This window comes from Ovis aries, chromosome 7 (assembly GCF_016772045.2).
Source record: "Ovis aries strain OAR_USU_Benz2616 breed Rambouillet chromosome 7, ARS-UI_Ramb_v3.0, whole genome shotgun sequence".
Classification (NCBI taxonomy): Eukaryota; Metazoa; Chordata; class Mammalia; order Artiodactyla; family Bovidae; genus Ovis; species Ovis aries.
In genome coordinates this window covers 4,916,252-4,928,720 of record NC_056060.1, presented here as the reverse complement: position 1 = coordinate 4,928,720, position 12,469 = coordinate 4,916,252, and the positions used below count along the sequence as shown (strand labels likewise).

Genomic DNA, 12,469 nt, shown 5'->3' with positions numbered 1-12,469 from the left:
AGACGGGACTGAAGAGTTGAGTCTCAGAGTTGACTGAAGAGTCTAAGCCACGGCTGAGGCGGCTGAGCACACACGCCCGCCTCTCCCGGCACTGGGGCCTTCAGCCTGTTTCCCCGGGTGCTAACATCACAACAGTCAGACTGACCTGAGCGGGTGACTAAGCGGCCGTCTCTCAGCTCCAAATCCACCGTCTCGCCCCCGCGGTGAGACGTTAGCACCCGCTTCTGCAGACCAGTTTGACTCTGCCGACAGGGGGCGCCGGCGGGCGACAGGAGGCCGGCGGGGCGAGCGCGCGTGCGCCTTCCGGCTGTTTCCTGTTTCTGCAGCAACGCGTTCTCCTCGCCGCGGGGGCTGCTGGGTTCCAGTTCTCAGGGCCCCCCACCCACGCTCCGTCCCCGAGGCCCAGCCCAACGTGTCCCCGCAGAGCTACCAGCACCAGCTGTCCCGGGCCCCGCCCCAGCAACTGACCCATGAGAAGGCAGTCACCCCTGCAGGGGCTCTCCCCGAGGCTGAGGAGCCAAGCCCCACGCCGGGCTCGTCAGCCAGGGGCCACGCCACGGGAAGAGGAGCCCCCGGGAAACGTGTCTTGAAGGCCAGCGGGGCGTACTTTCAGGAAGGCCGGAAGGCCGTGGGTCACAGACTCCACTCAAAGGGCGCAAACAGAATCTCGCACTCTCGGGGACCCAGGGCACAGACGGTAATGGGAAAGCATTACTGGGCCAGACCCACTTGCTGATCTCGGGAGGGCCTCCTGGAGAGGCAGGAGGCAGCTGGGACTCACCCCGGGGACACAAGCACTGTCAGCAGCCACTTGTGGGAGCCCGTCCCACCACGAGGACGCTGGAGGTGGTAAACACCGTTTCAGAATGCTGCTTCCAGCTTATTATGCCGGTCCAGGCCCCACCCACCAGCCAGTTTGCACTGGATCTGACGGCCTGGGGCTGAGCAGCCAGCTGGGAAGGGACGCAGCCCCACCCATTAGCAGGCCGGCTGCTGCAGGACCCCCTGAACTCCCAGCGGTGGAGGGGTCACAGCAAGGTCAGGACACAGCCCCGCCCACCAGAGGCCTGGCACTAGCCCCCACTACCCCAGGGCACCACAGCCAGCGACCCCCACCCCCCAAGTGCGTCCATTGGTGGACTGGTACTAGCCCTGGCCCCTCCCTTTTCTAATTAGTAAAACCGCTAATTAGAAAAGATACAAACATGTATGGATGTGAGAGTTCGACTGTGAAGAAAGCTGAGCGCCGAAGAATTGATGCTTTTGAACTGTGGTGTTACAGAAGACTCTTGAGAGTCCCTTGGACTGCAAGGAGATCAGCCCTGGGATTTCTTTGGAAGGAATGATGCTAAAGCTGAAACTCCAGTACTTTGGCCACCTCATGCTAAGAGCTGACTCATTGGAAAATACCTTGATGCTGGGAAGGATTGGGGGCAGGAGGAAAAGGGGACGACAGAGGATGAGATGGATATGAGTCTGAGTGAACTCTAGGAGTTGGTGATGGACAGAGAGGCCTGGCGTGCTGCAATTCTTGAGGTCGCAAAGAGTCGGACGCGACTGAGCAACTGAACTAAACATGCTCCCTATGTTTGTGTGCTGTGCTCACTGGCTCAGTCATGTCCGATTCTTTGTGACCCCATGAACTTTTGCCCGGCAGGCCCCTCTCTTCATGAGGTTTCTCCAGGCAAGAATACTGGAGTGGGTTGCCATGCCCTCCTCCAAGGGATCTTCCCAACCCAGGTCTCCCGCATTTCAGGTGGGTTCTTGACCGTCTGAGCCACGCTGTCTGGTTTATGGTAAGGTTGTGGATTAGGGTTTCCCAGGTTGCACTAGTGGTCAAGAACTCCCATGCCAATGCAGGAGACGTAAGAGGCACAGGTTTGTGCCTTCCCTAACGGAAGACCCCTTGGAAGACGACATGGATTAAAAGGTTTCACCTGTGGCTTCTCAGCATATTAACCATGTTCCAAGCTGACAGTCGGGGACTTCCCTGATACCTCAGCTGGTAAAGAATCCGCCTGCAGTGCGCGAGACCTGGGTTCAATCCCTGGTATTGGGAAGATGCCCTGGAGAAAAGAAAGGCTACCCACTCCAGGATTCTGGCCTGGAGAATTCCATGGACTGGGGTCGCAGAGTCGGACACGACTGAGCGACTTTCACTTTCAAGCGGACAGTCAAAACACAAACACCGAAGTAAACAGGGTTTGGCAGTAAATGAGCTGGTCTTAAATTCTGACTTCTGGGGAGGGGTGCTTCCCTGACAGACAGGGCAGCCACCGCGTCGGCCGCGCCTGGAGTGGTGAGGCAAGCAAGGCCGAGGCTTGCCTCGGAACCGGCAGATGTTAGGTCCAGTCCGGGTGCGGCCCGGGACGCCGGTGGGCCCTAAAAAAACATCACGCACTGACGTCTGCTGTCGGTGGCACAGGTGGTAAAGAACCCGCGTTCCCAACGCAGGAGACACGGAAGAGCCGCGAGTTCGATCCCTGGGTCGGGAAGGGAATGGCTACCCACCCCAGGGTTCTTGCAGAGTCCCGTGGACAGAGGGGGCCTGGCGGCCGGCAGTCCATGGGGTGGCAGGGAGTCTGAAGACGGGACTGAAGAGTTCAGTCTCAGAGTTGACTGAAGAGTCTAAGCCACGGCTGAGGCGGCTGAGCACACACGCCCGCCTCTCCCGGCACTGGGGCCTTCAGCCTGTTTCCCCGGGTGCTAACATCACAACAGTCAGACTGACCTGAGCGGGTGACTAAGCGGCCGTCTCTCAGCTCCAAATCCACCGTCTCGCCCCCGCGGTGAGACGTTAGCACCCGCTTCTGCAGACCAGTTTGACTCTGCCGACAGGGGGCGCCGGCGGGCGACAGGAGGCCGGCGGGGCGAGCGCGCGTGCGCCTTCCGGCTGTTTCCTGTTTCTGCAGCAACGCGTTCTCCTCGCCGCGGGGGCTGCTGGGTTCCAGTTCTCAGGGCCCCCCACCCACGCTCCGTCCCCGAGGCCCAGCCCAACGTGTCCCCGCAGAGCTACCAGCACCAGCTGTCCCGGGCCCCGCCCCAGCAACTGACCCATGAGAAGGCAGTCACCCCTGCAGGGGCTCTCCCCGAGGCTGAGGTGCCAAGCCCCACGCCGGGCTCGTCAGCCAGGGGCCACGCCACGGGAAGAGGAGCCCCCGGGAAACGTGTCTTGAAGGCCAGCGGGGCGTACTTTCAGGAAGGCCGGAAGGCCGTGGGTCACAGACTCCACTCAAAGGGCGCAAACAGAATCTCGCACTCTCGGGGACCCAGGGCACAGACGGTAATGGGAAAGCATTACTGGGCCAGACCCACTTGCTGATGTCGGGAGAGCCTCCCGGAGGGGCAGGAGGCAGCTGGGACTCACCCCGGGGACACAAGCACTGTCAGCAGCCACTTGTGGGAGCCCGTCCCACCACGAGGACGCTGGAGGTGGTAAACACCGTTTCAGAATGCTGCCTCCAGCTTATTAGTGCCGGTCCAGGCCCCACCCACCAGCCAGTTTGCACTGGATCTGACGGCCTGGGGCTGAGCAGCCAGCTGGGAAGGGACGCAGCCCCACCCATTAGCAGGCCGGCTGCTGCAGGACCCCCTGAACTCCCAGCGGTGGGGGGTCACAGCAAGGTCAGGACACAGCCCCGCCCACCAGAGGCCTGGCACTAGCCCCCACTACCCCAGGGCACCACAGCCAGCGACCCCCACCCCCCAAGTGTGTCCATTGGTGGACTGGTACTAGCCCTGGCCCCTCCCTTTTCTAATTAGTAAAAACTTTAATTAGAAAAGATATATGTTCCCTATGTTTGTGTGCTGCGCTTACTGGCTCACTCATGTCTGATTCTTTGTGACCCCGTGAACTTTTGCCCATCAGGCTCCTCTCTCCATGGGGGTTCTCCAGGCAAGAATTCAGGAGTGGGTTACCATGCCTTTCTCCAGGGGATCTTCCCGACCCAGGGATAAAACGGGGTATCCTGAATGGCAGGCGGATTCTTTACCAGCTGAGCTACCTTTATAACCGCATTTTTTACAATAGCTAAAATACGGAAGCAACTGTGCAGTGGTAAAGAATCTGCCTGCCAATGTAGGAGATTCAAGAGACACAGGTTCAATCCCTGGGTAGGGAAGAACCCCTGAGTAGAAAATGGCAACCCACTCTTGTATTCTTGCCTGGAAAATCCCATGGAGGATCTTGGCCGGCTACAGTCTATGGGGTCACAAAGAGAGGGGCACGGCTGAGCGCGCACACACCCAAGTGCCCATTATTGAATGAATGGGTAAAGAATACGTGGTGTATATACATATAATGGAATATTAGCTGCAAAAAAAGGAAATCTTGCATTTTGCAAGAACATGGGTGTACCCAGAGGGTATTATGCTAAGAGAAGTAAGTCAAAAGGAAACAAATAATGTATGATTTAGTTTAGACCGAGAATCTAGAAAACAGGACAACAGAACCCACATAAGGAAACAGAAACAAGGTCACTGATAAAGAGAACAGGTCGTGGTTGCCAGAGGGAAGGAAATACTGGAGAGGAGAATAATAGGTAAGGGTGATGAAGAAGTACAAGCTACCAGCTAGTAAATAAATGTCACAGGTAGGAAGTGCACAGCATGGGGAATATAGTCAATAATTCTATAATATCTTCATATGGTGACATCATAACTGGACTTATTGTAGTGGCCATTTTGTAATGTACAGAAATATAAAATCACCATGTTGTGAACCAGGAACTCTCATAGTGTTTTAAGTAAATTATACTTTAAAAACATGAGCTTCCCCCAGTAGTTCAGCTGGTAAAGAATCTGCCTGCAATGCAGCAGACCCTGGTTTGATATCTGCATCAGGAAGATTCCCTAGAGCAGGGATAGGCTACCCACTCCAGTATTCATGGGCTTCCCTGGTAGCTCAGACAGTAAAGAATCTGCCTGCAATGTGGGAGACCTGGATTTTATCCCTGGGTTGGGAAGATCCCCTGGAGGAGGGCATGGCAACCCCCTCCAGTAGTCTTGCCTGGAGAATCCCCATGGACAAAGGAGTCTGGCAGGCTATAGTCATGGGGTCCAAAAGTGTCCAATTGGACTAAGCGACTAAGCATATACTTCAAAAACAAACTAACCAACTCCTGGAAAAGAGATCAGATTTTTATGATTACCAAAGGTAGGGGATGGGGGAGAGTGGCGTGGATGGAGGGGTTACCTGAAGGTATTCTAAAGATATGATTAAAAGATAAATTATCTCAACTTTCAGAGATAAATACTAAGGCTATAATGTATAATATGATAAATATAATTAACACTACTTTATATGTATCATATATGAAAGTTAAGAGAGTAAATGGAGAATTCTCATCACAAGAAAAATAATTTTTCTACTTGTTTAATTTTGTGTCTATGTGAGACCATGGATGTTTACAACCCCATGGACTGTAGCCTGCTAGGTTCCTCTGTCCATGGGTCTCTCCAGGCAAGAATACTGGAGTAGGCTGCCAGGCCCCCCTCCAGGGGATCTTCCCAACCCAGGGATCAAACCCGCATCTCTTATATCTCCTGCATTGACAGGCGGGTTCTTTACCACTAGCACCACCTGGAAAGCCGTGTGTGTAAATCTATCCAGTTACTGAGAACCGCTATCAATATGTTCAATTTCAATCCAACAACAAAGGGTTCATTCTAGTTTTTCCTTTTGCCTATCGGCAACTCCCTTCTCCAGCAGTGAGAAATCTGCACCCTACTGTCATTTGTAAATTGTCTTATTTGATCCATACCCCAGTGGTAACCATGCTTCCATCTCTGCCTGCCCCCCATCCCATAGAATGACTTCCTCTTTCTCCTCAGGCACTGATACCTTATGCTGAACCCCCCTCCAATCTGAACGTCCTCTCCACCCCACTGTGGGACTCCCCGACTCTCACCCTGTTTGGGCTCTGACGGTCTGTGTCATAAGCTAGCTCCTTGCACCGTGTGACCGCTCTACTCACCCTTCAAGCTGCTCCCTGCTGGCTGGATTCCCTCTTCACCTACTCAAGCTCTTACACCCTGTTCCAGCTGCCCCTCAGCTCCCACTGATGTTGATGCCTCACTCTTAGGACTGACCTGTTTATGAAAGGAAGGGGAAAGGAGAGTCCAAATAACTCTTCAACACATGTACAGTGAAGAACATCTTTGCTGAATGTTGTGTAATTGGACAGAAGATCGGGCTGGAGGCAATATATGTGTAGTTTCTAAAGCTGACTACTGTATATAATTCGTTTATACAAAGGAGCAGTTATATTTATTTTTAAGCCTCTCTTAAAGCTTGAGATAATCCTGCTAGAGTCTGGATGGAAAAAAAGATAGCATTTACTGGAGTAAACAGGAAAAGTAATCAAGCAGGGCTTTTAAAAGCCCGTTTTGCTTCTTCCTTCTTCAGAATAAATTGCTGTACAAACTGGCCCCAGAGCTCTAAGTTACGGAGCATCCAGAGTCCTCAAGACTAAGGCATTTGTTCTTTCACTTAAGGTCAACAATGGAAAGTCACCAAATGGGTCTGAGGAGCAAAAAACGATAAGATTGTAAGGAAAACTTTCATTTCTGATTGTCAAATTGAAAAAAAATCATGAATACATTGCATATCTTATGAACCTGTTTTAGGATGAACAGTACAAAGCAAACTGGATGGGTCAAAAAATTGTGTTACAGTTGTGGTGCTAGCAGATAAGCTGGTTCATTGGTCATTAAAGTATTTCTATCATTTAGACAAATCTGCCACGGTGTCACTGCCTGACTTACTGCTATCACAGTAACCAATAATTACTTCTTTTTATACTAAATATAAGGTACGATTTAATAAAATGTAATAAAATGCTTATCTGGAGTAACTGGCTTCATCCAAGTACAAGAAAGTGTATATTGTTCAAAACTCTTGTTCATATTTAGAGGAAGGACTATCAGCAAAATATTTGGGCATTTGGTTTGAATAAACGTTTTCAGTGCTGTGTAAAGACTACAGAAGCTATACTATAATAGGACTTGGTCAACAAATGGTCTGAAGAACCTGGTGTGCTCCTCTGGTGGGCTTGGCATCACCTACTAACAGGCGTCAGGGCCCACTCGGACCCCCGGGCACCAGCGTCCAAGTACACTTGATGGAGTGAGAGCACAGGAGGGGAGGAAGATCAAGGAGAGGGGACATGGACAAGCAGGTGGAAGGACAGCTGAAATGCCTGGAAAGGGGGAAGGACAGGGGAACCCAAGGGGAGAGAGCGGGTGGAAGTGGAGGAGAGGAGAGGAGAGGAGGAGAGAGCAGTGGGGAGGATACATGACACGGTGATGGAGAGATGTGCCGGACGATTGGGAGAGACACCGGAAATAGAGAATGCACATTTAAAAAAACCCAGGGCGATAGTGCACAGTGATACTTCGAAGCCATGGAGGCAGTTTATTGCTTACATTTTAAATTGCTGAACTTAAAGAACAGTCTCCTGGACCCACAATTCATCATCAAGTCTGCGCAGACGGCTTTGGCTTGTTCTCACGCCCCATAGTTTCCCACTCCCTTGCAGGAAGAATCTTCCTGTAAGGTGAATATGAAAGTGAGCTAAAAAAACCCCCTTAGATCACACTGCCTTGAGCTTATATGACATATTTAAAAGCTTTTTCTAAAGGGCAGCTGCTATGTAACACCGGGAGCCCAGCTTGGTGCTCCGTGATGACCTAGAGGGGCGGGAGGGCGGCTCAAGAGAGATGAGACATATGCATACATACAGCGGATTCATGTGGCAAGCAGAAACCGACACCACACTGGAAAGCAATTATATTCCAATTTCTTTTCAATTTTAAAAAATAGAGGTTTTCCATCGACAGAATCCTTAGTCTTTACAGCATCACTCTGAGGTAGATAGGAGATGTGTAGTTTTACCCCATTCTGTAAAAACAGAATAAAAATTAAACAAGAATTAAAACAGTAGACACACAAAGTCTAGAGTAGGGTGATTTGCCTTAGCGGTCCTGATTAAATCAGAGGTAACAAAACTGAGCTAATTCTGTACATGGGGACTGATGACAACGTTTAAAGTTGTCCAGACTACAAACAAGTTCCATTTGGCCAATTGAAACCCCATTTCGAACTTAATCCCCCTGAGTGAAAAGTTGTAAAGATGATGATGCTCTGGTTAAACCGTTTGTTCTATTTCTCTTTATTTGACCATTTTCCTTTGCACCAGAGATGAGCCTATAATTGCTGTTTGTCTGTTGACATCACTATTTTTGTGGCTACACTTTGGCTGAAAGTCCATCCCACAGGTGAAATATACAGTCCAGAGCTTCAGCAGAGCCGTGGTCTCCATCTGGTCTCCACAACAGCGGTCCTCCAGGGACTTCCTGGGTGCTATGACCCGGTCTCTTTGTGACACCAGGAGGTTCAGTAGCCAGCAAAGTGTGAGGCGACGCAGCAGACACTGGGGGGAGAGACAGGGGCAGGAGCAGACTCATTTCTTGCCTCTGGGGCACTTAACGTGGCTCATAAAATTGCTCTTTTAAAAAGTTGCATTTCTTTGGCTTTCTCTGTCTGCCAGTGAATATTACTTTTCTGGTTTCTATTTCATTACGCTGTTGTGCCATTTGCTGATTACTCTTTTCAGTACTGAACTAAATAAACCCTAGAATTGCAAATTTGTGTTTCCCTCAGAAAAGAATGCTCTCATTTACCGAATGATGTAATATTCCACTGGCCTTCACAACAAGAGTAAGCGAAATTTTGCAAGGTAAATTTGTTTTTCCAAGGCATTTAAAGTAAATTGTGTGGTTTGTAGCCTGACATGAAGCAAAATCTTCCCCAGAAATGCAGCACGGTTGGCCAAATCCCCAACAGTCGCTGAGCCACAGAGCCAAATGCGACAACATGGGAGGAACAGGACTCTGAGCAGCACATGGGACTGAAATGCAAACAACAAAACGTGGGGTTTTCCAGACTCCAAGAATATTGGAAGACAAAACTGTGAGCACATTATAATATGCAAGTGAAAGGCCGAAAGTCACCAGTAAATCATGTGTTTTTCCGCAGCCACGCCGCTATCCTGGCACTTCGCTCTTTGCCTTTCAGATTCTCGTTCCTTATTGTCTGTAACTTGGCCTGAACTGTGAGTCTCTGGTGCTCCTCCAACATGTTACTGCAAAACTGCTGCAGCTGAAAGAACAAATAGATGGTCAGTCCATCAGTGCCGCTGAACTTCTCACTTAGACACAGCAAGACACAGCTCATGTGAGGTAGTAGCGTGATCTTGCAAATGGATGAATGGCAGTTGGAATGAGCAGAAGTGTGTGTCCCTGAGGAGACTGCAACTGAGAAAATATGACGAAGAATATGCCTGTCCTGAAGAAGCCGATGTAGAGAGGAAGTTCCAGGAAGTAGAAAATTTGTCTACTTTATTTGCTGCTCTATTCCCCCAGCAGCACACAGTAGGTCTTCAACAAAGACTTCCTGATTCGTGTTGGATATTAGACCAGATTTGTGGACAGAGAGACCTTCCCTCTTCTCAAAAATAATGTAATTTCCAAAGCGCAAACCCAGTACATAGCATCTGTTCCTTTAAAAACGTTATCCTTACGAGTACTTATAGTGGATCGTCCATTGGCTAAACTCCTTCACTGAGTCAGGTCAGGCATTCAGTTATAAGAGCATTTGTTCCAATATCACATACAAGCCAGATGCCAAGCGATGGATAAGATATATGTCAAAAGTCTGTTTCTGTGTTATTGGATAAGAACTCAGAACACACGTTACCATAAAATGATAGTGTACCCTGCTGTTTCTCCTCCTGGCAGGAGGGGAAGGGGACGGCAGAGGATGAGATGGTTGGATGGCACCACTGACTCAATGGACATGAGTTTGAGCAAGTTCTGGGAGTTGGTGGTGGACAGGGAAGCCTGGCGTGCTGCAGTCCATGGGGTCGCAAAGAGTCGGACAGGACTGAGCGACTGAACTGAACTGATCCTGTTTTTTAGTCGCTAAGTCTTGTCTGACTCTTTTGTGACCCCACGGACTAAAGTCCATCAGGCTCCTCTGTCCATGGGATTCTCCAGACAAGAATACTGGAGTGGGTTGCCATTTCCTTCTTCAGGGGATCTTCCTGATCCAGGAATCAAACTCCAATCTCCTGCACTGGCAGGTAGATTCTTTACCAGTGAGCCAACACACTTCACAAAAGGTCACTTAAACTTTTAATATATTTGAAATTAATTAACAATAGGGTTGTCATGCCTAACTATATAATGCAGAAGAAAAGTAAGGTTCTAGGATAAAGTAGATTGAGGGGAAAAAGCAAACCTCTCTCTCCCCCCCACACCTGGGCATTCCTGCCAGGCAGTGGGAGCCACATGCCAGCAGCATTGTCCCAGACTGAGTCTGCAGGGGGCGGGAGAGGAGTGTGGGACTGTGGGGGGCTTCATAGGCGCTTGAGAGCACGAGAGAGGCCAGGCTCCAGCAGAGAAGAGAAGAAAGACCAGATCAAGAGATGTGAGAGTGGATAAAAACTGCTGGTATGGAGGGGAAAAGGGATTCATGTGACTTTCATTTTCCTTTTTTAGTAATTATTTTCGATATTACCATGTGAACTGATACAAACAGGACTGTTGGGCATGAACAGCTTTTTGATAAGGATATTCATGGGAGCTAACTTACTTGTGTTCAAAATTGCAATAATTGAACCACTACTAAATCCATTTCTGCGTTTAAAAAAAATGAACCATCAGTGATTGAATACTTTTGGAACTTTGAGGAGTGCTAAAGTTATACAAACTTCACTCACTCATTCAATAACAACGGGAACACTTTCCCGGCTTCTGTAGAGATAAACTTGAACTGAGGCACTTTTGAAGAGATCAACACACAAACTCAGTTTTGCTTGTAGGAGCTGCCACTTCAGCATTTTTTGGTGTGCCCCTCACTCTCTTGTCTGGGGAATCCCTGATAAGTTAAGTCCTGACAGCTCAGTCTCAGGCAGGCCAAAACCCAAGCAAAGATCCTTCCTCCAGGAATTATCAGTTTTTCCTCTCTCATAGTAACAACTACATAGGATGATTTGGGTGCATGGAGGAGAGGGTATCAATCAGTTAATTAGAAGTGTCCCAGAGTATGTGTTTGGAGCAGGGTCTGAAACGATGATTACGAATTATCCAGCCAAAGACAGGCATGAAGAAGCCATGAGACAGAGGTAGACTGTTTCTGAAATCTAGGAAATGTACAACGACATAATTTAAGAAATTTTCTAAGTGGAATGGTGTAACTAAAAGAAATGTGTGCAGAGGTGCCTGTGTTCTTATTCTCTGAAACAGTTCGTGAAGAAGGCAAAACTTAAGACGGAGAGTAAGGCAGCCAGATTATGAAGGGTCTTGTGAGCTAATGAAAAGACTTCTAATTTTTTTGTGAGAACTACGATGAGCAGGGCAATGGGACGGAGGGAAGACAGGACCAGGGTGCTGAGGCCGCACTCTGTTGCAATGACTCAGATGTGAAATGGTGAAATCCAACCCTCCATGAATAAGAATCGGAGAAGGCATTGGCACCCCACTCCAGTACTCTTGCCTGGAAAATCCCATGGATGGAGGAGCCTGGTAGGCTGCAGTCCATGGGGTCGCACGGAGTCAGGCACGACTGAAGCGACTTAGCAGCAGTATGAATAAGAATGGTCTCTATTTCGGGAGCAAGGCAGAATTAAAAGACATTTCCTGCACAGCGATAATAAGCACCGATAGAGCACAGAAGGTAACAATTCAGATAAGCTTATTATTTTTAATTTTAGCAACTCCAAATTACATAAAAATGGCTTCTACGTTATCATAATTCACACTATCTATACTACTTACCTCTAAGATCTGTGAATCTGTACTTATGGTTCTCCCGATTACATATAGTAGGGTAACCAATGATTGCGTTCCATACCTACAAAGCAACAAACCGCTAGTCAGGAGTGGAAAATGTTTTGTAAGACAAAGCTACACAGCAGGTAAATGCTAAGTATACAGTCCCTATTAATCCCTCTCTCCCAAATCTAAGCAAAACATATATAAAGTAGTTTAGCTTCATCTTTTAATAGAAAATTCATGCTGTAGAAAAGTCTATTAGCACAAAGAAGTAATTACAGTTAAATACTGATTTATGTAGCACATGGTTTTAAAAGTTTCATATAAATGTAAAAAGCTCTTCTTAAAAACAGTAACAGCAACTGCATTTATCTTTTAAAATGAAGTGGTTAGAATAGATGTCACACACCCCAAATTAAGAACATTTAAAAGAGAACAAGGAAATATTCAATGTACATTCCTTAAAAATGTAGTTAATATAGAATCAGTTTCAGAAGCTCTGACTTAAATACCATGAAAGCTTATTGAAACTTTCGTATTTGTGCTTTTTCAAAAGAGGATCCATATCTTCAGAGATTCTCAAAATGCTGGTGCTCCCTGATGGCTAAGTACTCTGGGTTTCCTTGAGCTCCCT

General features: G+C 48.5%; 2 protein-coding genes across 6 annotated transcripts in view; both read right to left on the bottom strand.

Moving 5' to 3' along the window:
* The window catches only part of ARL14EPL (ADP ribosylation factor like GTPase 14 effector protein like), a 31,345-nt gene extending 23,807 nt beyond the window's left edge, over positions 1-7,538 (bottom strand). The window contains exons 1-2 of one of the 2 annotated variants that reach the window (XM_015096784.4): positions 7,426-7,538; positions 5,976-6,090 (exon numbers count right to left, since the gene is read on the bottom strand). The gene's annotated coding sequence lies outside the window, so the exon portion shown is untranslated. Of the gene's footprint in view, positions 1-145; positions 858-5,975; positions 6,091-7,425 lie in introns of those variants that run through there. The other variant, XM_027971462.3, reaches the window with a different exon arrangement.
* The window catches only part of LVRN (laeverin), a 71,404-nt gene continuing 66,326 nt past the window's right edge, over positions 7,392-12,469 (bottom strand). Inside the window, exons 19-21 of one of the 4 annotated variants that reach the window (XR_009601328.1) lie at positions 11,839-11,914; positions 7,741-9,160; positions 7,392-7,549 (exon numbers count right to left, since the gene is read on the bottom strand). Coding sequence is in view for 3 of the 4 variants with exons in the window: in XM_004010849.6 (XP_004010898.4) it covers positions 9,020-9,160; positions 11,839-11,914 (217 nt within the window). In the remaining variant the exon portion in view is untranslated. Of the gene's footprint in view, positions 9,161-11,838; positions 11,915-12,469 lie in introns of all 4 variants that reach the window. The other 3 variants (XM_004010849.6, XM_027971461.3, XM_015096783.4) reach the window with 3 other exon arrangements.